At 40.4% G+C, this 24,446-nt stretch overlaps 1 protein-coding gene across 2 annotated transcripts in view; it reads right to left on the bottom strand.

The window, feature by feature from the left end:
* The window catches only part of itga8 (integrin, alpha 8), a 52,855-nt gene that overhangs the window by 13,789 nt on the left and 14,620 nt on the right, over positions 1 to 24,446 (bottom strand). For both annotated transcript variants that reach the window (XM_008432589.2, XM_008432588.1), the window contains 12 exons: positions 23,525 to 23,568; positions 19,779 to 19,835; positions 19,606 to 19,658; positions 19,305 to 19,510; positions 13,806 to 14,003; positions 8,812 to 8,857; positions 8,614 to 8,721; positions 4,072 to 4,127; positions 2,364 to 2,521; positions 2,116 to 2,247; positions 737 to 804; positions 137 to 284 (listed from right to left, as the gene is read on the bottom strand). In XM_008432589.2, coding sequence (XP_008430811.1) covers positions 137 to 284; positions 737 to 804; positions 2,116 to 2,247; positions 2,364 to 2,521; positions 4,072 to 4,127; positions 8,614 to 8,721; positions 8,812 to 8,857; positions 13,806 to 14,003; positions 19,305 to 19,510; positions 19,606 to 19,658; positions 19,779 to 19,835; positions 23,525 to 23,568 — 1,274 coding nt within the window. The remainder of the gene's footprint in view (positions 1 to 136; positions 285 to 736; positions 805 to 2,115; positions 2,248 to 2,363; positions 2,522 to 4,071; positions 4,128 to 8,613; positions 8,722 to 8,811; positions 8,858 to 13,805; positions 14,004 to 19,304; positions 19,511 to 19,605; positions 19,659 to 19,778; positions 19,836 to 23,524; positions 23,569 to 24,446) is intronic.

Genomic DNA, 24,446 nt, shown 5'->3' with positions numbered 1-24,446 from the left:
AAGCTTCCGGCTCCTCTGCAACTTGCTTTGGGAAATTCAACCCAACAGAAGTGTGTGTTCACTTGTGCACCCAGTTCAAAATTAAAACATCATGTCTGCAATGAGTGTATGTAAGCTTCTGATCCCGAGTCCCTACCTCCACCCTGCGCTCCACTCCGATGTAGTCGGCCTCTGGTGGTATCAGCGTGTGCAGCTCGCTCTCGTAGGCCCCCTCCCCGCGGTTCGCTGCGGTGATGGTCAGCATGATCAGATTGTCGTCTCCAATCACCAGCTCTGAGCGATCCCTGGATTTGTGCGTCGAGACAACAGCAAAAATGGACAAAAAGAAGAAAATTACTGCATTTATCATTTTTAGGACTGGAGTTAATGTGCAATCAGCTGCAAAGGAATGCAACACCCCCCTCCCACCCCACCCCCAACAGTGCGTGAGCCTGTATATGTTAGTCACTGGCCGGTGAGAGGATATTTATATAAGGCTGCCATGGAGATGCCGTACAGCTGGAAACACTATACAGAGAAGGCTGTTTCACACACACGTGCGCACGCAAAATCTCTCACAGGTTAAAAAGGACCAAAATGTGAGCAGGTTCAATGTAAACTTTGTTCATTGGTTGAGGAATAGCAGATATTCCGTCTTTTCTTTTAGCTTGTCTTTCTCGTGTGCCTGTTCTTGGGATGTCTAACTGTTGAGCGTTTGCAGGTTGGGGTCAAAGGGCGTGACTGTTAAAAGTCTTACATGCTGGCGGAGAGCTGCAGGTCAGGGATGCATATGTTGTCATCGCCGCAGTCCAGCAGGATGTAAGCCTGGGAAGAAGAGGTTATGGGAAAATGTTTCAGGTAACTCTGGACATGTGGTTCTCAAACTTTCCTCACCAACTTTTGTCAAGCATCACCATACTGAACAAATATGTGCTAACAGAGATAAAACTACTATGTTAAAAAAAAAAACTGTATTAGTCTCTTGGTACACACTTAGTGGTATTTACAGTAACTTTTTCGTTTTTCTTTAAAAATTTCCAAGTTTAAAGATGAAAAATTAACAGAAATTTCCCCCCAAGCTTCCACTATTATAAGTGAAATAGTTGGGAGGTTTCTTTCAACCCTGACTTCAATCCAATATGGTTGCCTTACATGCAAAACTTAATAGCGACTGTAAGAACATTTCATGGGTATTTTTTAAACACATGCCCGGTACTTCATGATGTATGAAAACTATTTCTTTAGATTTTATCATGAAACAAAAAGTAGACAAAATCCTCCCTGGAGATGTGTCTGAACATGTTCACGTCGAGTTCTCGGATTGTCTTTCGACCTGACAATCTGACTAATTTGTTCGTAAAAAGCTAAGAAAGTCTTCGGAACTTTCATCAGCGGGTGTTAGAAAAAACACAAAAAGTCGAGACATAATTGATGGTGGAGTCGTGCAAATTACAGTCAACCTACAAACAGAGAAATCTGTGTTTTTCAAATAATTAAGATTAAGTAATCAACAGGTGGATGAATATTCTTTAGAAGTTCAATCAAATCTGCTCGCCAAACCTCAGGCTCTGGAAAATGTAGAAGCTCCCCAGTGTTTATTTGAACACATCCAGTTTGTTACAGAGCAATCAAAGGAGGGCTTACGTTTCATCAGCTTGCATGTCTAAAATTTTCTCCTGTTGGTTTTGTTGTACAGCAGGCCATGTCTTCGTCGTGTCCTTAGCCATCATAGATTCTATCGGTAACGGGTTTGAGCTGTTATATCATTTAAAGTTGGTTGACATGTAATTTTGGCAGCATTTTTATGTGGATGCGGATAATTTTATGTGTTGCATGACAGGCTGGAAGTCAGAATATTAAAAAAAAACAGGCACATCAGGGTTTTTATAATCTAAATCATTTCATGGGTTGAGCATCTTAAAAAAAACCATGTCATCACTGACTAGATGATTATGTGGACACCCAACTATAATGATGATCACCTGAATTTTAAAATCAGGTGATCATCTGGTAACGGTTTTCTAATCATCATCTAAAGTTTAATTGGTGGGCCACAGAGCAGTAAGCTTTTCCTGGAGAGCATTTTACGCTGAACTAAAGCCTTATGTTGTGCTTCTCCACAGATTCTCCACCCACATGTTCCTGCAGGAAGGTGCTGCTGTACTGGTTGAGGATGGGAGGGAGAGTTTTGTCACTAGAAGGTGGGGCCAGGCTGTAGTTCAGGGCCAGTGCAATGGGGGTCAGCTTGTCCCTGAACTCGTCCTCCTCCTGCGAAGCAACAGAATTGAAAATAATATGAACTTTAATTATCACCGCAGTGGTTAAACTAGTGAATTTAATATTCTGTAACATTCTACGAGCGTGCTGTTGTGGGATTCGCTCACCTTCAGATAGATCTGGTAGCTCAGACATCCCCGTGGGCGACTTTGACCGAGCCTGACGAGCCCCGAGTGCTGAGCCTGCTGGGTGTCTAAGAAGAGGACTCTCTTAACCCCGCCCCTCGTGCCTTTCAGCCAATCCAGATGCAGCTCCGCTTTTAGATCTGAACAGATGATGGCAACAGAAGAGGAAGGATTCAGATCTCGAATGACTGGACTTAATGACAGCAACACCACAACAATAGTAGTGCATACAGATATTATTACAGTAAAAGAAACACGCCTCTTCACTGTCAATGTGTTCATGTTGGGTCCCTGTCAACGTTTGCACATTTTGTCATGTTACATCCACAAACGTCAGTGGATTTTTATTTAATGGACCGAAACAAAGTAGTGCATATTAATGAAAGATGGTTTTCAACAACAGAGCCCAGAGAAGAAAAGTGTGCACAGTGCTCTCAAATTATAGCTCTACTTTTTTACTGCAACCACAAATACAAGTTTGCATCTGGTGGAACTGTCGCATTGAGTCTCTGTCATATAGAGTCTGTTTCTTCTTCTTTCTGTGAATTCTGACAAGCTTCTCTGATCCTGCTCGAGAAAAAGCTTCACACTGCATGATATTGCCATCACCGTTTATAAACATACAAATATGTATTCAGGGTGATCTGCTTTGTGTTTACTCACTAATGACTTCTAACAAACCTCCCAGCTGTATTTATACCGAGACTGAATGACTGCACTTGATTTAATGCCAATTGGGAATTTTCTCATAGCAATTGGTTTCAGTGGAAAATCTGTACACAATATATGTTGTTAAACAATTTCTAAACAGTGTTTTTTTTTTTTTCATTTTACAGTTAGTCACTACAAATTGTGTTGGTCTGTCACATGAAGTCCAAATTAAAACACACTAAAAGTTGAGGTTGCAAAGCGACAAAATGTAAGTACCGTATTTTCCGCACTATAAGGCGCACCTAAAAACCTTCAATTTCCTCAAAAGCAGACAGTGCGCCTTATAATCCGGTGCACCTTATATATGGACCAATATTGAACCACAACATGTCTAGCAACTACGGTAAGCAGCCGCCGTTTTCCCGTAGAAGAAGAAGCGTGCGGTGCATGCTGGGATAGTTGTCAGAACGCTGGTTTGTTAATAAAGTTTGATAACACATTTAAAGCCATGGGGAGGCGGGGCGGGGGAAGAGAGACAGAGACTGTGGCGGCAGCATGTCGGTTGGTCTGTGTTACCCAGAAAGCAGTTGGGCACAATATCACAACACCAACACCGTGAGTGAAACAATGACTGGGGCAGACTACTATATAAAGCACTATATAAAGCAATTCTTTACTAATGTAGATGTGTAATAATAGAATACGGAACAAATTGGCAACCCAAACTGAAGTGTCTATTCTATGCGCCTTATATATGAAAGAAGTTTTAAAATAGGCCGTTCATTGAAGGTGTGCCTTATAGTGCGGAAAATACGGTAAGTAAGTAAATCTAAGTTAAGTGTTATGAAACAATTTTCAGTTTTTTTCTGATGGATCAAATATTACTACAACATCAAAGACGGGTCTCGGGTGTATCTTACTCCCATGCATTTTGCCTTTTTCTCCATCAAACTGGAATGAATGCAGTTGCTTCAGTAAAACGGATCTGAGAATTGCTCTTCCTCACTGTCAAAGTTTAATCTTGTGTACAGGTGCTTACCTACATTGCTGGGAATCCCCATTCCACTTACTGCTGCACACACATCCACCTTCAGGCTGGAGGGAAGAAGAGAAAAATGTGATTTGAATTAATAGAGGAAATCTTCCAAGTTATTCAAATCAGAAGTAACTTTCTGCAGGTACAGGTGCACTGCGCTCTGAGCTCAACAAATTGAGTGCTTTCATTTATTTCTTACGTTTCTAGCATAACGCCAATTGAAAAGGCAACGCACCGAGTAAATAAGCTGTTTCTAAACAAGTCATTTCTTTCTTTCTTTCTCCAGGGTTCAATAGGAATCACCGTGGAGGCCCTACTATCAGACACGCAGACATGGGAGACTGGGAAACATTTCTGCATTTCCTCTTTCTAATGTTTGTTAAGCCATGTGTAAGTGTGTTTTCTTGTGCGTTATCACCTCCTTAATCAACAACAGGAAAGTGCCTCCCACAGGGGGGGATCTACACTGCTAATATGCAGTAATCTGGAGGATCTCAAGGGTGTAACTTGCTGCTATGAAGCAGATGACCTCATGCAGGTTTTGTTTCAGAACTGGCACCTGAGAGTGTGCTTCAGTGTCGGGAAGGTTTTTGAACAACCAGGTTGCAGATGTTGTGGATATAAGTGCCTTTGCTGATAATTAGGATTTCCACTCCAATAACACAATAATGGCGACAATCAGTTGTTAAAATGAGTTTGTTGTGAATGAGAGTTAATGTGACAAAAACGTCAAATTGGTTCTAAAAAAGATCTACCTATCCAGGTGGTTGTGTTTTTGTTTAACATGTGTTATCTAAATGAATGTGTGTGTTTCAGTTGTGGGAGTGTGTGACTCTAATAAAGGCTGTGTGTCACATTTAAGTGCATGTTGCACAAAAATGACCCCCAGGTTAGTCATTACTGTATGCAACTTTCCCCGAAATGCATCTGCGCTTCACCTTCCTACACGATTCGAGACGGCTCTCGTCTTTACTGTAAATCCCTCTCTGCAGAGCCAAGTCTGCTCCAGACGACACACACAACTACATACATACATCATTATGAAATCGGATTACAGAGCTATTTTTTTTGCTCAGACAAGGACGTATTGTTGCCGCATTAGTCAATAAAGATATAGATGGATTTGGTTAGTCTTGTTTTGTTTTTCTCTCAGTGTGCTTTTGCTTGCTTTGTGACTCTCTCACTCTTTATTAGGTCCAGCATTTCCTTTTGCCCTGGGTGCAGTTATTTGGCAGGTGTATGCACTTTTCATACTTAAGGAGGCCAGACAATGCGTTGCACCAAACAATTTCTTTTCCAGTTTAACTGGCTCTAATTCAACTAATTACTCACTTAACAATTTCCCTTTTCGCTGGCCCACTTTTATCTCTCCATTTAGCTCCAGGTGCGGGTCTCATGTCAAACTATTATATTAAGATCACCGAGCAAAGCATTGTCCTCAGTTTTGTAAAAAGTGTCATTTGAAACTCAACATATTTTTTCTGAAACAAAAGAGAAGAAAATCATCACTTCTCAAGCTAGTGTTACAAATAAGTATGTCTTTGGTGGAGAACTTGCAAAAATCTTGTGTTTGAATCCTGGTCACAGTGAGTATGTGAAAAATACTGACTGGAAATGTGAGGCAGTTTTTCAGAAAAGCACAATATTTCTCAGAAAAACAGCTTGAAATGGTACTTTAAATGTTCCTAATAAAGCATTAGAGTCCTAATTAATGAGCAGTGCCAGAGTCACGGGGTAAACTCAACACATCTTGATGTGCTGTCAGCTGCACCCTCAGCCAGCCATGCAACCACAGTGGCCTCTTTTAACCCTCCCACAGTCTTAGCGTGACGATCAGGAGGAACTTGGTAGATGTCACCGTCAGACACCGTCCCATATCCTGTCCAATGGACGCTGTCTTTTAACGGGAGTGATATTATAAAAATAATGACGTTATTTTCAAGTGCACAGTTTGTAAAGCCGTATTACAGGCCGTGCGCATGACTGTACGGAACTAACAAATTGGATTTTTTTTTTTTTTTTAGTTATTAGTGAAATTATGCTCCTGCTATTGAAAAGATGAAAACATTTCAATGGCTTCCATACGTCTACAAAGGGATGTAAGTTATCTGGAAAATGCCAGACTTCTCCTGGGGAAAAAAAGGGTCTCATTTTGCTCTTTAATCTAGGAAAAGAAGGGATATTTCCCTGCCAAAATGGTTAAAAGAACCTTAGAAGTGCATTGACATATACAGAACAGCAGCCAGCATTTGTTTTAATGATAATGACTTCCAGGGTTAAAAACAGTTGAACTTGTCAGGAAATCATATGCTTTACAATGTGGCAGATATTTCTTACTGTGCGGCTTCTAGTCCTCAGAAATGTCCCCAAGTTGATAAAGACTATAGCAATTTATTTAAAGAGACTCAATTTCATTTTGACAAAATTTACACAGCTTAGCGCTTTTTGTTGATCCAACTCAAACCCAGTTCCTTTCCCGCTCGCTGCCAATACTCACACAGCGCCACAGAAAAACCACTGTGGCAACTAGCCAAGCCCAACGTCTCTCGTCCAAACACTCGTTCAGCGGCTCCAGAGCCAATACTTCAGGACCAACATCAGGCAGTGGCCAAACAGCGGGAGCATTTCGACTGGTTCCCTTCATCTAAACTGAGGCCAAGGGGTGTTCAAGAGCCAGTTTGCCACCCACACGAACAATGATATATTCAAAACAGAATTATGCAGTCTCAAAATAATTGCAGAGTCCAATAAATCTGAATTTTCCGGATATACGAGTCTGCTCCATCCAGAGGGCTGCTTTGTTATTGCATTGGAGAATTAGACAAGCAGTCTTTGGCTTGATGCGATGGCAGACGTTTAGAGCCCAGGGGCAAAATATTTGTTACATCTGTCAATGTGAGTGTGATTTTTGAAAGAGTATATTTCATACTGCGTACCGTTTTAGGGTGCAGTGCGAGCAGGACGATTTCTGCACCAGATATGAGTTTCAGTGCAGCAGTGGGGCTCATTAGCTTTATATTTGTTTTAGGATCTGAGCTCTTTTTTGCTTTCTTTTACCTCCGCACACATGATTAGCTTAAGAGGGTATTAAAACTGGACATGTAACCTGAGCAGGTTACATGTCTCTTTTTATAGATAAACTGAGGGGGAAAAAAAAACTTTGTTTCAAAAAAAAAAAAAAAACCCATAAGACTCCAACTGAGTGACCTCCTTTTGTTGAAAATCCTCATCAGTATAAGAACGGTTGCTATGCTGCAGCACAGCAACCATTTTTGTTTGCTGCTGTTTTCTCCATTAGGCGGTTGTAAATTTATTATGTCCCCACCTGAGTGCAGTGGAGCCTACAGAGCAATGGAACAGAGGTTCCTGTCTGCACCACTGGGCAATCGCTTTGCTTTGATTTCCTCCAAGAGGAAAGCATTCTGTTATGACCAGCGTTTGTGTATTTCCGCATTGTGACGCTGGTGTAGAGTTCCTTTTTGGTAATTTTGCTTTAAACAATGTTAAAAGGTCAATCAGAAGAGAATGTCTTTGTCAAGAAAGAGCAGCCCAAAAATAACCTGATACATCAGATGTTTTGTTAAACAGAACCAGAGGAAGTTGTCAGTGGGGGGAATTTAGAAAAGGACAGACCTTTATAAATAGATATTTAAAAATAAAAAGGCATTCGATCTGACAAGCTTTCTGGCCTTGAAAAGCTCATTTAACTTATCTGATCAAAAGGGTGAACCTGAAATCCTAATCTGTGCTAAAGTAAACTTGAAGAACTGGAAAAAAAAAAAAAACGTTTAGCATTTACATACAACACCAAAGTTTGACAACTCTGTGTGTGTTTCTATATCGTTAGTCTCTCCTGAGAGTCCAGCAGCCTCTCAGTGTTACTAAAACCAACAAAAGATTGAATTTTGACCTTTGTTGCCAAACTACAACTAAAGTAAAATGGATGAAACTGTATGAGGTTCAGCGCAAAATAACAAGGAACAACATAAAACAAAACAGGAACGGGAACTTAAAGTGTGGCTGATTGCCAATTCAGAAGAGGAGTAAGGAAATAATTCTCCAAATAAAAGTTAGTTAGCTGATCAGGTAGTGATCAAAAGTACAGAAGATTTTTACGGTTTTTTTATGTTCATTAAATGCGTGACAACTCAAGCTCTCCATTTTACCACTTGAGCTTCAGATTTTGCTGTTACAAACACAAGTGTCAATGTATTTTTATTATAATTGTGGTGTTGAAGGACAAGGATACATTGGCTCAAAATGATTGCTAATATAAATCTGAAAAGTGTGGCATGCAATGTTGGAAGCAACCTAATTTGTGAATACAGTCTTCCTTATTTGCAGCTCAAGTTTTTTTTTTTTTTTGCAAAGAAAAATGGGCAAAAACTTCAGCAAACTAAAGTACACTGGAAGTTTATGGTTGCAATCTAACAAAAATGTGAAAATGTCTGAATACCTTTTCTGTATATATTTACACAGGTGCAGATAATTAAAGGAAAATGTGCTAGTGAAATTATAAAATGGAAACACAGAAGGTGATTTTACCAGGTAACCATGTTATTAGTCTGAGGCAGGAGACACTGCCGGTCATCAGGATTCAGGATTCTGGGCGTCAGGCTCATCGTAGCTTCCACGGACACGACAGCTCGAGACCTGAACCCGTGCAAAGCGAAAGATTTTCAGCAGGATGAAATAAGGAGCACAAACGTGACAAAGTAGCATTTTTGTTTGTGAAACCTGTACCTGTAGACCGAGACTTCTCCCGCGCCAAACGCCCCTACGATCAGATCTTCACAGAGACACAGGGAAAGCAAGGAAAGAAGAGGGGGGGAAACAGTAAGCTTCAAAGAATGCAACACATGGGACTAATTCTAAGGTCTCCAGCAATCTTCATCAAACACAGACACAGCATGTAATAAACACATTTAAACACACACACGCACGCACGCACGCACACACACACACACACACACACACACACACACACACACACACACACACACTCCAACTGAGATGCAGAGCTGACCCTATGATATCATTTTGCATTTTCTTTCATTCTTGGTCCCTTTAAAAAAAAAAAAAAACAGAGCTCAATAATGAAACAAAAAATAATCATGCATCTCTATTCTTTTATTTAATACATACGATTCCTTGTGAGACATGAGCGGACCGCACGTTGCATTCCAGGCCCAAGTTCACTTGCCCCAATCACAGTTTGCTAAACAACAACATTTCCCAACATCCCGCGCTGCGAGGACTCCAAATTGTAAGCAGCACCAGATCTCATCTATGTGTGATTTTTTATTTGTTTTCATGGGCTTTGTGATGAACACATGATTTTAATTGGCTCCCAAAGTTTAAAATAGAGACGGCATTTAATGGATGTGGTCAGGGGACACATACCAATGTAAGCCACACACACATACAAGCACACACTCACACACACACACAAAAGTACTGATTAAAACAATGTGAAAGTAGAAAAGAGCCACTTAATGGATACAAGCCATCGCTGCCAGATGCAGCAGGAAGTTAAGCTGTGTGATCCTGAGAAAAACACCGTAACTTTATGCTGCACGGGAGAAATCAGCTGTGATTTCGTTACCACATAGTTTCTTATATTTTAGAACAGCCACTGTTAAAAAAAAAAAAATGCAAGCCATGTATTTGTGATTTCATTATTTAAAATCTGTACGCTCTTAGCATAAAACCTCTTAGCAACGCTCCGCAGGAGGATGGGAGCGAGCGTCGAAGTGTACTCTTGCAGACCGTGCTTGCCAATTGCTGTGACTTCTCCCTTTGTGCATTTAGAAGGAACAAGTCTAATTGAATCTATGAGAAACACATCTGTTTCTGCCTTTGGCTGCAGTCAATGAGTCCCCCTGAAACCACAACAGTAAACATTCAGGCCTTGTCCCTTTCCCCCTGGAGTGCACTATGTTCCTATGTAAGTTGCTCTATGACTGTGTGTGTGTGTGTGTGTGTGTGTGTGTGTGTGTGTGTGTGTGTGTGTGTGTGTGCGTGTGTGTGTGTGTGTGTAGGTGTGTGTGCGTGTGTGTGTGTGTTAGAGCCAGGAATGTTCTGGTCTGATCGACGTTATCTGGTCAGGGTCAGAAAGTCCCTGAGCATCTCCGCTTTCGATACATTTTTTTGGTCCACTGTGGCCGACTTTATGTCAGCTGCTATCACGATGAACTGTGCGTCTATATTGTTTTTTCTTTTTTTCTTTTTTTTATCCTAGCCTATTTTTAGGCTTAAAAAGCCACTACATCATTGTGCATTATCAGAGCCAGTGTAATAAAAAGGCCAAACAAGGTGATGCAGAGGCTGGTCCTGTAATGCAGACTGCTTCTGGAATCTCTGGAGATTCATCAAATGAAGAAGATTACAGAGGATGTTGAGACTGTTGTGCAACACTGTATTCAGTCAGAAGCTTATTTAAAGTAGCTGCAATATGGACTGCTACAGGTGATCCTTCCTCCTGACAGCTACCGCCACTTACAACAACTCTGAAGAAACTACAAATACAAAATACAAAATATATTCTCCCTCTGGGATTAATAAAAATGTTTTACATTTAATTAAATTATCAGAAAGTATCTATTTAGGGCAGGAAATAACTATGGAATTAACGCACTACACGTTTGTTCGACATCATTTTAAGGTATATAATTAAGATATGAATGTTAGATCATTGTTGTTTTCCAGTCTGGTTCTGGACCGTGGCTGACCCGTACAACCTGTACTGATGTTCCTAACAAATGTTCGGAGAGCACTCTGAAAACTTGCATCTCCTTCGTCGGAAACCAGCACTAAATTGTTTTCAAAAATGATAAACAGCAGCTTTAAGAACCTCAAGTTTTGTAGGAGTTTTTCCTTTTTACAGCGCTTCCAGAAAACTGGGAGAAGCAGAGCAGAAGAAGGAGGAGGGCGGAATGACGGGAAAACAAAAGCGAAACTCTGCCTTAAAACCACAATCTGCTAAAGTCATCAGAGGTAAGGTGTGGAAGAAGACCTCCTCATCGTCCAAATACCTCAGTCCATCTTACCGTTGTACTTCTGAAACCACGTAGCTCAACTCCTGCCACAAATATGTCAACTTGACCGATATATTTTCTCCCTGATCTAACTCTCATGTTTGCTCATGTAACTCTGCATGACATGAAACTGGTTTTGGGGTTAAGTGTGTGAGAGAGCATAAGTGTGCGCATGGATGATTGAAAAGCTAAATCGGCTCAAATTCCATGTTTCCTTGTTTTATAAATTCTGCTTCCTTGAACAAATGCTGTTGTTTTTATGGGGTTTCTACGACTGAGCTTGTATTTCCACACGCAGATACGCGACACCTTTATAGAACTGACAGGTACAGGAGGATCATTCTGGATAACTAGACTTCTCTAGCTGATGGTGTCTTTCCTGGACTGAAGAAAAACACACCTTCCTCTCTGAGTTTAGACAGACTGTCAAGCTGTCACTGGATGTCTGCTGCAACTGCCTGTTTGGCTGCAGGGAGACCGGCCTTGGTGAGGGAAGCCCGAGTGCCGACGGCCCTTAGCGGTTAAAAAAACGAGAAGCTAATGATTTCTTTATTCTTGGATTTGAGAACCTTTCAAATATTTTGTTCGCGTATAGTACCTATTTCAGCCTCAAAAGCAGGATAGAAACCATACAGAGGGGTAACACTATACGGCTGGTTTAGTTAAAGATTGTTTTGTCTGGAAGACTAAAATACACACGCTAATGAAGCAACCATATGGTATAATACTGTATTATTGCAATGAATGAAGTAAAAGCCTCACAATGAAACATGGTGGAAAAAGTTTTTCTTCGGCATCAAAGATGGATGGAGCTAAATACTCATTAATCTTGGAGGAAAAACCTAAAACTGGGGTTCCCGTTTCTGTAGAGCTGCTCACAGATGCTGTCCACTTCTTTTGGCTGAGCTTTCGCTGTTTGGGGAGAATAAATACGGACGACAGCTGCTTGCACAAAGTGTCATACTGTCACACAAATGTAGGAGATAATACATCTAATTTGGGCTAAAATAATAGCTTAAGTCAATTTTGCCAAAAGTAATTTTTTTTGTCTAAAATATCTTTTTTTTTTTTTTTGGTAACTGACAAAAAATTATATAGGCCATTATTTTTAGGAAGGTGAAAATGCAACACAGTGGAGTTTGTTGTTTTGTCTTGATTGTTTTTTTAAAGGGTGTGAAAACTTTTGCAACTAATTAAACAACCAGATGATTTACCCTTTGCCTCCATACTCATCAAATAAAAATGATCTGGTATGTCTGTTCCCTTTTCAACAAACTGTTGAGATTGGAAGGTGAAACACTGCTTGTTTTTGACCTTTTACCTGGAACCGAAGAGGCACGACCCCCGCCAACATTCACCTCAAAACTCCTCATCTTGGTTCGTAATTAGGCTTCCTATTAGTCAGTGTACTTTTAGCGCACGGTCTACTTCTGTCTGCTACCTTTTCTTCCAGATCTCTTTTTGTTTTTTTTGTTGCAAGTTCAAAGGCATGATGTAATTTGGGGATTCATAGTCCATTAAAGCTAAAAGTGGAGCTTAGTCATCAACTTCCGTCTCCTTCTCCAGTAAACTAATGACATTTAATGTTGATGGGAGCATATGGTGGCTCGTGCAGGCCTCCCAGACGCCTGTGCAGGCCCCTTGTGACGCTGATCAAACACCCCCAGCTCTTTTGAACATGTGTGTGCGTGTGTGTGTGTGACTTTACTCTCCTGCAAGCGACACAAAGAGTGCATGTGTCGCACTTCCGTTAAATATCTATCTAATGACAGACGGAGCACGCAGTGTATTGTGTGTTTGCGTGTGTGTGTGTGTGTGTGTGTGTGTTGGCCCAAAGCTCCACCACCCGTGAGTTCCAGCTTATTTCTCCCGGTGGGTTTCCACCAGCAAAAGTTTGAATCTGATTTGCAGTAGGCCTGTGCAGTTCTGACTGGGACCTGGTGCCTGGCACACGCTCAATGCTCGTGAGTCCAACGATACTTGTGAATGTGAATGTGCGTGTGTGTGTGTGTTTTCTCCCCAATATCCTGTTTGTGGAGTGAAGAAAATCTGTTTTCATAGGCAAATGGGAAGGAAAAGGAGGAAGGAAAGCGGGGGGCAAAGAAAAGGAAAAGGGGGGAAAAAAAGCTAAACAAATTCTTCATTTCAGCCTAAATTGGGTTAAAGTGGGACTCACACAGCTTAAGTAATGCTGAGAGAAGAATGACTCCAAATTAGGTGGAAAATAACGTAGTAAAGCTGATTTTTACAGATCTGCTTTATTTGGATACTTTTTATTGTGAGCCTGGAAACTCGTGGACACAAATAGCTGGGAAAAATGACCTACGTCTTAGTTAGTTTTATAAATCGGGTGTAACCTTTTTACATATTTGTGAAGGTGAAGATGTGGGTGACATATAAAGCAGGGATTTTGCTGCATGCAGCCTTTTCTGCACACAGACGCATGTCAGGCAGACAGAACATGCAGATAATGTGTTGTTCTACTTTCTCTCCTTCTTGAGTCCTGTGAATCCCTAAAGCATGGATGCAGGAGCAGCTCGTGGCAAGCATCCCCGTATCCCCTTCTGATGACTTTAGCAGATAGAAAGTGAGAACATGGACATAAAATGTGGAGGTGAGGAAGATGAAAGTGTTAAAAGAACATGAGCTGGAGGAGGAATTTTGATTAGAAGGAGAGGGATTGAATTGTTGAATGTTTACCAGGATACTCGTTGCCATCCAGGTCCTGGCCTCCTCTCAGAGTGAAGCCGTACCCTGGCAGGCCGCCGCCGGGCGTCCTTGAGGCTCGCAGCTCCTGGCTCAGGGTCAGGCCTCGTGCGGATGCGTCTCTATTACCGTTAAAGATCAACACTCTGCCTCCGCGGTCCTCGCCTCCGAACGGACAGCCCACTGCCACGTCTGAGGGGTGACACACAAACATGCACGTATGTTTTTGACATCAGCGGCTGTTAAGAGCTCCTCCGAGACAAGAAGCGAAGGAAAAAAAACATTCAGGTTGGAGGAAAAGGAAAAGAAAAAAAAAAAACTTGACCTTTCAAACTTTGGATTGGCTACTTAGCTACTTCACCTAATGTTTATTTGCTTTGTATGTTATTAAATTCTTTGCTCTGACCTTTCGCATCTGACCAGAGGCTGATTTGCTATCTTCTTATGAGCGTAACTGATGAGTGGAAGTAGAATTTTTTTTTTCAAAATTATTACAAAAATCTGCAAATTATAGCCCCAATTATTTTCATATTCCTTAAAACAATTCAGTGCAACCAAATTCCTTCTGAAGTCACCTATTATACTTACACCTAATATTACTCACAGGGTCCACCTGGGTGTAATTTAATCTCTGTGTAAACACAGCTGTCCGGTCAAGATCTTAGAGGGTTGTTATTGAACAAAAAGGAAATGTAGCTCTAGTGGAGATGGAGAAATCCTCAGCTCAGGCAGCAGAACCCGTTGACAGGAGAACTATTCGTGCCCTCCACAAAGACGGCCTTTGTAGAGATTTGTGAAAAAGAAAGTTGGTGTTGAGCGATAGTCAGAAGAAGGTGCTGTTTTCAAGTTTGCTACGAACCAAGGCAGAGACACCAGCAAGCAGGTGGGAAAAGATGCTCTGATCAAAACTGAACTTTCCGACTTCTACGCAAAGTTGGTAAGGACACCAAATATTAAAAAGAAACAAGTCTCAGCCAGTCTGTTAAATTTCTGTGCCACAGCTGTAACAGTTGATTTCAGTATTCAACATAAACTTCAGGGAAAGTCTGTGATATTTGTACACAGAGAAATAAATGTTTGATATCCAAATGGTTATAAATTGACATGGCTTTAAAATGCAGCTTTCTCAACTTTAAACACATTCAACAAGATTTAACTCTAATGGATTCTTAAGAGGCTTCCCAAAAAAATTTGAGGGATGGCTTTAGAAAGAAATTCAAATTCAATAATTAAATGTTCATCTCGAACGCCGAGTTCTAAGTTATTGTCAGTAGCGACTCTCTGGAGCCATAAACAAAATCCATTTCCCTTTGTGAAGCAGTGCCAAGCCTTTATTTCATGGTTTCAGCTCTTAGTTTCTGTGTGTCTTAGTCTTTTTCTCTTCCTCTCAGCAGACAGACTGCAATCCAACGTGGTGATTTATTGACGCATCTTCACCTTCAAAAACCACAGCTTCGCTTTCACAGCATGCTTCGGGTCAGGCTGAGCTGTGAAGCAGTCGCCAGTCAAAATGTTCTGCACTTGGCTCAATCTGAGCTCACTATAAGCTGTGAGCTGCAGGATTCAGCCTACCGTCCCCCCCGAAATCGTTAAATAGCAATAGTGACCCCTTGCCATGGAAAGCGAAGCATGCTATGTGGCACAAAGCCTACACATGTTCTACAGATGATGTTGCTTCAGTTCACGTTCCGATTCCAGTGATCTGCATACTTTTGCCTTTCCATAGCACAGGCACAGACTGATCTTATTTTCTTGTCTAGAGAGTGCTGCTGCTGGAATGGATGGGCGTTTTATCTAACAAATGCTGGAATTTACATTCTTGAAATGTTTATAATATGTCTATCTTGAAGATATGATGATCTTTTTGTCTTTGGCTGTAGATTTCAGTGGGTTGTTTTTGATTTTTGAGCTCAGGAGTATGTTTTATTTGCCTCAAAACTTTATCACTTTGTTTTATTTACCCGTCATAGATTTGTCTGTACTGACTGGGTGGATGTTTCCTACCTGCTTTGACAACAGATAAGTTAAAGTACTTTTCAGCAATTTACTTACAGTCTTCTGTAAGAAAATATAATGCTGTCAAAATGATCACAAAATGACCAGGTATTGTATTTGCTGTCACGGCTCCTAATTGAATAACTTCAACATTAGATTTGCTCTTAGTCTTGAACACTTCAAATCACTCCTTAAAACTCATTTTTTATTCTTTGGCATTTACATACAGACTGACGTTGTAATATTTTTGTCTTGTCTCTTTTCATTCTACTTCTAGTTAGTTTGTTTTAATTCTTATGTGTTTTTATCTGTGGGTTTTTTTTTAAATTGCAAAAAAAGAAACTTTTTACATGAGATTCAATAACTTTCTGTCCAGAATTAATAATAAAAAATAAAAAAAAACAGAAATATAAACCGGTACACTGTCATGTACTCTACATCTAAGAACGTGATCCATAAAATGTTTTACATGCTATAAATGGAGTGTTGGTACAAAATGGATGTATGAGTCAGCGAAATTTACCTGGAGTCACATATTCAACTTGCACCGAGACATGCGTGTATGCAGAAATACCCAACGCTTCAGATAAAGCAGGTTTAATTTTAATATAAATTTGAGCCCACAATATAGAAGGCCTACATATTGAAGAAAGATAAATTCTTTAGCTAACCTGAACTTAAAAGTCAAAGTAAAGATGATAGTCTTGTTCTTTAACTCTAAAGTATTTACATCACTGTTATATTACTGTGATGTTATCTAAAACAAGGAAAATTAAATACTGTCCAAATGTTGATTGTTGAAAAAATAAAAAAAAAAACACCTGTTTCAGATAAAAATGCATTTTTTTTAAAGATACAAGCAGATTTTGGGATATATTCTTTAACTTGTTAGCGTCCATTCTTTTGCACTGTCCTACATTTTAATACTCATCAGTACTGTAACTGTCCAAAATCCCTCTAGACATCCTGTTTGTCTCTGGACCCCCTCTCTCGTAGCCTAAACAACTGGTTCCACATGAAGCAGATTGTGGGGTAGAGAGAGGATAAATGCAACCATGTGTGTATGCAAGTGTATAAATGAACCTATGTGTGTTCATGTGTTCTGTGTCTGCATGTCTATGTGAGCCATTGTGTACATAATTGAATAGCTGTACAAAAATAATAAGCTCCTTTTAAAAAAAAGTCTTCAAATAATGTGAAAGTCACTCATTGGTATTGCTCAACAGCGTCCCACACAATGCAGACAATCCAGCAGAACACCCACTGCGATCACTGAAACCAAAACTATAGGAGACTCTTACTCACAGACTGAAACAGGCTGATATACTGTACCCGATGGTGACAGGAAAAGCTGGTGTTGTCGGATGAAAATTATAAACAAGCGGAGCCACATGGCAAATTACATTAGCTAAATTGTAAGGGCTTACCAGCTGACACTTGGGAGGGAAAAATATCGTTAAATATGACAGAGAACGGGTATGGTTCTGTTTTCCAGAAGAATTTTGGGGTTGCTGTGGGAGATCAGTGTCATCACACAAAGAATGTCTGCGATCATGGTCAAATCAGAGGGCAGGTTTAACGGTGCCTCGCAAAAGAACACGTGACCCTCTGAACTTTCGGTACATTTTGTCTTATTACGATCATAAGATCCAATGTATTTTATTGTGATCTTGTGTGATAGACAGTTTAAGGTCAGTCAGATTGGATGAAGTTAGTGAACTGCAATTTTACTTCAGTCTTGCTAGATATTATCTGTTGGATTTAGGTCTAGACTTTGATTAGGCCATTGTAACATATGAATATGCTATGCTCTACACCGTGCCACTTCAGTTGCTTAGTATTAAATGTCCAACTATGGATGCAAACTCCTGCCACAGTCTCAAGTATTTTGACTATAAATGGTCAAATTGAATTTATATATGTATTTTCTAGTCACATACTCACAAATGAGCACATGTTCACACAGGAAGCTAGAATCAAATTCACAACTAATAGATTTTCTCCCAGTATTGCCTTTTATTTAATTACATCCATCATCTGTGACCAGCTTCCCCATCCTTGCTTAAGAAAAGCTTCCCTTTCAGCATGTCGATGCTACTTCTATGTCTCAAAGTAGGAAGAATAGTTCACTTTCTTCCACACATGGCACTTCATATGTATTTGAAAGAGTTAAATGTTGGTCTTATCTGACTGGAGAACATTTTGCCACATGTTTTGCTGTGTCCTTCTCATGACTTTTTATGTCTCTCTTTCAACAATGGCCATCGTCTTGGCCAGATAAATAGTTCACTTTTTAAATAAGTCTTTCACCTGAGCTGCAGATCTCTTAAGTTGTGCCATTCTCTATCTCTTTGAGTTGAACAGACTCTGTGAGATGTCCAAAGCTTGAAACATTGTTTTATAACTTTACCCTGCTCTTAACCTCTCAATATCTTTATTCCTGACTTCTCTGCTGTGTCCCTTTGGTCTTCAGGATGGTGTTTGTTCACTAATGTTCTCTAACAAACCTCTGATGCCGTTACCGAACATCTGGATATATACAGAATTTAAATTGCGGACTGATAAAATAAAGACGAACCCTGATGAAATTGTAAGGTGGTAAAATCTGAAAATGAATACTTTTTTGAAAAAGCACTGTACATGAACACAGTAGTCTAACAATAGTAAGAAAAAACAAAAACATTTCAGAAATTCTAAATCACTAATCTGCCAGGTTGACTCCATAATTCTGAACTATACAATCCTGCACATATCTGAACTGTTTCCCAGAAATCCTCCTGGTGTCCCAGACTGACAGGCAGCAGATGTGATTTATGTTTGTAGCAAGGAAAAGTGTCAGTATTGATCCCTCAGTTATTGATCTGCTGGTTAATGGGATTTAAAGGAACGGTATGCACTTTAACACATGCTGCCCATGGGTAAATTAAAAACAAATCAGTAGGACTGATGTCATACAAGGGCCAGATGTACCTCCCTTCATTCATCTTTAATGGCACAATCCACAGGTTTTAGCGTTTGGGCTCCAGGCTTTGTGCGTGTCAGTCATTGTCTAATTAACGTGAGAATAAAACAAACACTTCTAAGAGGAATGAACTCTGGGCTGCAGCACAAAAAAAGAAAATCCCAGATGATTCCATCTCAGGCCACATCTGGTGAGGTAAAAATAGCCCCCGATACACACAACATATGTGCCTTCAACGCAGTCGTCACACGATGAAGCAAGGTTCGCACACGCAGAACCTTTCATCGCCGCACTTCCTGATTGGCTGAAAGGATTTAAGGAGCCTGACAGGATTTCCTCAGTCAGAGAACGAACAGGCAGACAGTCACAAGATCACAGAAAAAAAACCTGGTGCTCGTTATGAAGACCGCCGCAAAACGTAAACCGCACATAGAGATGTGTAGCAGCAACACATGAAAAATATTCATAGGATTCCTGTTTTTTTTTTTTTTAATCTCTTATTTTTTTCATCATCAGAAAGCATATTTTCTGCATACCGTTATATCCATCCTGGTTGACATCCCCCAGCGGTGCTATTGCGGTCCCAAAACGTCCAAAAGTGTAGGTACCACTGAGAACAATGGGTTCAGAGAACCTGAGCGGAGCCAGCTGCAGGTAAAGATACACCCTTCCCACCTCTCTGGGTTTGCTCTCCATCTCCCTCTCCATGTAGAGGGGAGCTCCAACCAGGATATCATCCGTGCTAGGTGGACAAACATCAAATGGTTTCAAGAACAGAGGCGAGGACGGCGGTGAAATTACCTTTGTTTCAAATGACAAAAGAAATTCTCTGCTTACTCGTCGCCGTTCAAGTCAGTGACAGCCACCGAGTAGCCAAAATAGGAGGCCATCTGAGAGACGAAGAAGGAAACAAATATTTAGTTTTTAACCAAAATCCTATAATAATTACATTTTAGGAAAAGGATAACAGGTTCTTGGGTCTGGGGATGTGGTGATGATGGTGATCCCACCTGTTCTCCTGTGAAGTTCTGGATGAAGGTGAGATTAGTGGAGTTGATCATTGCTACCTGAAACAAACAGACATAACGGTGAGAATCTGTGATGCTTGCATGGGATCAGATATCGCTGCAAAGCTAATGACTTGATGCAACCAACTGACCACTGTGAGGAAGATGAGGAATTGCTGCAGAGTCAATGACTGCAACTTTTCATGAATTGTCATTGTAAAATGTATTTGACTGCATCGTGTTATATTTATTAGATCTGGGATGTATGTGATTGAATTTGAACGTGTGTTTATAATGTTTTGGATTTATACTAGAGCTGCATAATATTAGGAAAATGTATCACTTCAATGCCACAACTGACCATTTTGATGACAATGTTTATAATTAACATGTAGTTTTTCTTTCTGTACCATAACATGATGTCTCCTCCAAACTTTGAGAGTTTCAGTATCTTTAGTCACTAAAACCATAAAGTGAAAAACAAGCACAGCTTGAAGCTGTCCAAATAGGAATATAAGAGTCACCATTCAAACAGGATTTGCGGTTTTGAAATTGCTAACACTGATGAAGACTGGCATTGAATTTATTGCGCAGCTCTAATTGACCTGTCGTATATTTCTGTTTATGAACTGGACCAGCTTTTCTTGTAAAATGGTCAGCAAGAGATATTTGCAGTGAATTGATGTTATATAAAAAAAATGACTTGACTCATAAAAGCACCAGACTTTAGCATCATTGCCCCTCAGGATCAAACATACAAACCACATGACAGACATTAATTCAAGAAAAGTAATAAAAGAGCTTCTATAAAACTGAAAGTTTCTTCTCCCTGCTCCCCCTCTCTTTGTGCAATACCCCCTCTCCTTGCCCCCATGTCTCTCTACTACCCCCATCCTAACCCCAGTTTCAGGGAAAGACAGAAAGGGGAGGCTAAGAATTCCTTCATAAGAACTAAAATAACAACCACATGGAGACAGCCAGAGGCTACGCACACGCACACACACACACACGCACACACACACACGCACACACACACACACACACACGTGTGTGCTGGAGGATGCATGTTAACTCAATCACTGATCTCCCAGAAATGAACTAAAGAAGGGCAGACTTACGGAAATTTACGGACAGATGATCGTGCGTAAACACAAACACCGGATCAATAGCTTGAAAATTAACTTCCCTTTGGTCTCAATTGTTGGATTGGTCACAGAGGAAACCTGATCGGGCCCGACAGCCGTTCCAGAGCCAGCAAGCCTCTAACGCGGCTTACCTGCTCACACACAGCCGCCTCTGCTGTGTGTGAGCACAGGGAGAAATGTTTGTACTGGACAGATTGTTCTGGCATTCTGTTTGCGGTGAGGCCTGCGGTTGCAGTGCAGGTCAAGGGGTTGTGAGTGTGTGTGTGTAGAGCAGGGTTAGGAGGGTCAGGTGGGGTCAGTGCCCTCTAAATAAAGCGGAAGCTCTATGTCATTAAGGAGGATTGACACAGTCAGCCCTGGGGACACGTTCCCATAAGAAAACACATATTGTAAACTGAAGATGCACAAACAGAGCCGGTGTAGCCATTTAACACATAACAACACTCAGGACTTAAAATCATTTGGACAAACATCATTTCATGGAAATATATTGATATTAAAATAGATGTGACAACAGTGTTTTTATTCAAATGTGTCTAAACTGTCAGTATTTTGTGCCAAACTCTTGAGTGCCAAATGCAGTCAGTTTTTCGGAAGCCCTTGCCATGTTTCTACTAAGTTCAGTCTTCACGTTTGTGTGCTTCACAATAAATTTGAATATCATTGAACAAGTCATTTATTTCAATAATTCAATTTAAAAACCCAAAAAGATTCAATTGAGAGACAGTCAATTATTTTAAGCTTTTATATTTGTAACTTTGGGAATATTATTAAAATCCAAAATTCATTTTCTCACTAAAAAAGGATGTTACAGAGACCAATAAAAAAAAGTATTGTTTGGAAATTAAAAGTTCTCTGTTTATGGTTATGTTATTGTCTAGAGAGAAATAGTGAGGAAAGTAGAGGGCATCAAAGAAGGTTAACTACAAGCTTTTGGCAGAGTCTTGTGTCCAAGCATAGTAATGGAAAGTTGAGTGGAAGGAAAAGGTGTGGAGGGAAAATGTGCTAATGCAGGTTGAAAGGACTGTCAAGCACAGTCCGTTCAAAAGACTTCAGGAGAACCTCAAAGCCACCACACATAGATGTACCCAGGTCATGTGCCACAACTGGTGAAAGGCCCCTCCTAGACAAGAAATAGCAGGAAAGTTTTACCTGAACGATGGAGAAAATGACTGTACTGTTGCTCTGTGGTCCAAAGTCCTCCTTTCTGTCGAAAGTAAAGTTTGCGTTTCATTTGGAAATCAAGATCCCAAGCTTCGGTGGAATTGTGGAGAAGCACAGAATCCAAGCTGTTTGAGGTCCAAGGATAACATGGGAGTCATGTCACCTGCTGGTGTTGGTCCATTTTGTTTTTAAGTTCAAAGCCAACACAGCTAACAACGGAGATACTGATTTCAGTTCCCAGCAGGACTTGGCACACTGTTCACGGTACCACCAGAAGAGTGATGGTATCACTGTGCCTGATGGGTCAACAAGCTGGCCTGAACTAAACCGTCACAGACAATCTATAGGGTATTTTCCAGAAAGATGAGAAACACCATCCATCGCCAGCAGTATAGATGAACTGAAGGCTGCCATTGAAACAACTGGGGCGTCTTTAAGATCATTCAGCCGAACCAATGGATGATCTCATTCACGCTCCGCTCCATCAGCCTTGACCTAGACTACAGGGACAAACTCTCCAGTAGGCATTAATGTATTAAAGTCATTTTTTCGTTAGTTTTATGTAATAATGGAATTTTCTAAGATACCAAATTTCGTTATCCGTGAGCCATAAATGTCAAAATGAACAAAAATAAAACATTTAAATATATCACTGTGTGTAATAAATCTAGAAATACAAGTTCCAATTTGAATTGTTTTGTTCTCTTTAGATGAATCTACATTATTGCTATGGAGACCACGTATGTACCACACATGAAATATAAAAGCAGACCGAACATTGCATTAAAGTTATTTGTCATTGCAATTATACGCACTGGGCATTATTTATGTATTTTAAACTGTGCCTTCTGCAACGGGGATATAAAATAGAAATAGATTAATTAAACTGCATTCTAATGAATACTAATGAGAATATATTAGATTTTTTTTCTCTTCTCTCAGGTTAGTCAGGGTAAAAAGCACAAAGGGAAAGAACACAAAGTCAACAGGCAGCCTTTGCCGTCCCAACAGGACAATGACTTATGACAAAATGTCAGAAGAATCCATTATTAAAACACATGGAAAATTCACTTTATGAGTAACCAGTCCCCTAAAGCAGCTACAGAAAACTGAATATAGCTGAATGATTTTTAACATTTGCTTCCATTTACTTTCATTTCAAAAAAATCAAATAACATATTTGGGGCTACGATATAAATAAGTAAATTAAAACTCAATCACATGAATACAATTTCAAACAAACGATTCCCTGCAACTATAAAACTGTATGTATTTATATGGGTTCTGAATAACTACTAATGCACAAGATCAATAGGTTTGAGTGTTTTAGTTTGGTGTAAAAACGACGGTTTGACATTTGTGAACTGTGAACAATCTGATTTGAATAACATTTTACCAACTGAATTATTGGGCACAAAGCATTCTGCTGTCCATACTCACATATCCAAAGTTTTGTGCTCCTCTTGGGACTCCAGTGATAAGCTCTAGGAGAATAAAGACGTATTTAAATTTGTGTGAAAATGATGCACAGATAATGAAAACATCCCGATAAAACGTTATCTGGGAGGCCGCCGCCCTCCCATCGGCCCCACAGCCAAACCCCCCCCGACTGGACACTCAGACTCTTCCCTAACGGTGATTGATGAGTGCAGCGCTCTGAACTTGTGATGATGATCAGAGGGTCCCACCCAGAGAGAGCAGATAGAGCCCCGACTTCCTGCCTCGTGGGTCTGAACCCAGCAGACTCGACCGCCAGACTAATTCCCCACTCCATCTTTGCTCTGAACCTCCAGTTACAACCAGTTCTCCAGTCTGACAGTGGTTTAAAGAACACGACCACAAGGGGCTTTGTACCACAACACAGCGCATCAGTGAGCATGTGTTGCCTCTTTAGACTCACTTTAAGACTCCGTGACATGTGTTGTGCTTGAGGGTGTTCAGAGGCTCTGCAGGGTTGGTATGAGGGCATGCAAATGCGGAGCTGTCCCACAGAGTTTCCACTGAATGCTGATTGGTAAAGATGGCTGAGAAAATGGGGAGTGAACTCTCTTAAAAATTTTGACAGGCTGTGTGGTGATGCTCTTTGAAGAGAAAGCTATAAATTGTGTGGAAAAATATCATGATTGTGGTGTTCTGTCTGATTTGTCTTTAGTAAGAAAAAAGAGCTGCTTTTGTGCTGAAATTCCTTGTGCTTTTTATTTGGACTGCAGAAAAAAAACTATGAAATGAACTTTAGAACTTTAAGTTGAAACCGAAATGGTTGAAAGAAGAAAAGCGAAACAGCTTGCACATTCCTACGTACAGAGCTTTGAAAAAATATTTATAGCCCAGGAACTTTCTCACATTTTGTCACTGTACAACC

Source organism: Poecilia reticulata, linkage group LG16, assembly GCF_000633615.1.
Source record: "Poecilia reticulata strain Guanapo linkage group LG16, Guppy_female_1.0+MT, whole genome shotgun sequence".
NCBI classification, from domain to species: Eukaryota; Metazoa; Chordata; class Actinopteri; order Cyprinodontiformes; family Poeciliidae; genus Poecilia; species Poecilia reticulata.
The sequence above is the reverse complement of the archived record's forward strand: the minus strand, read 5'-3'. Positions and strand labels throughout refer to the sequence as shown.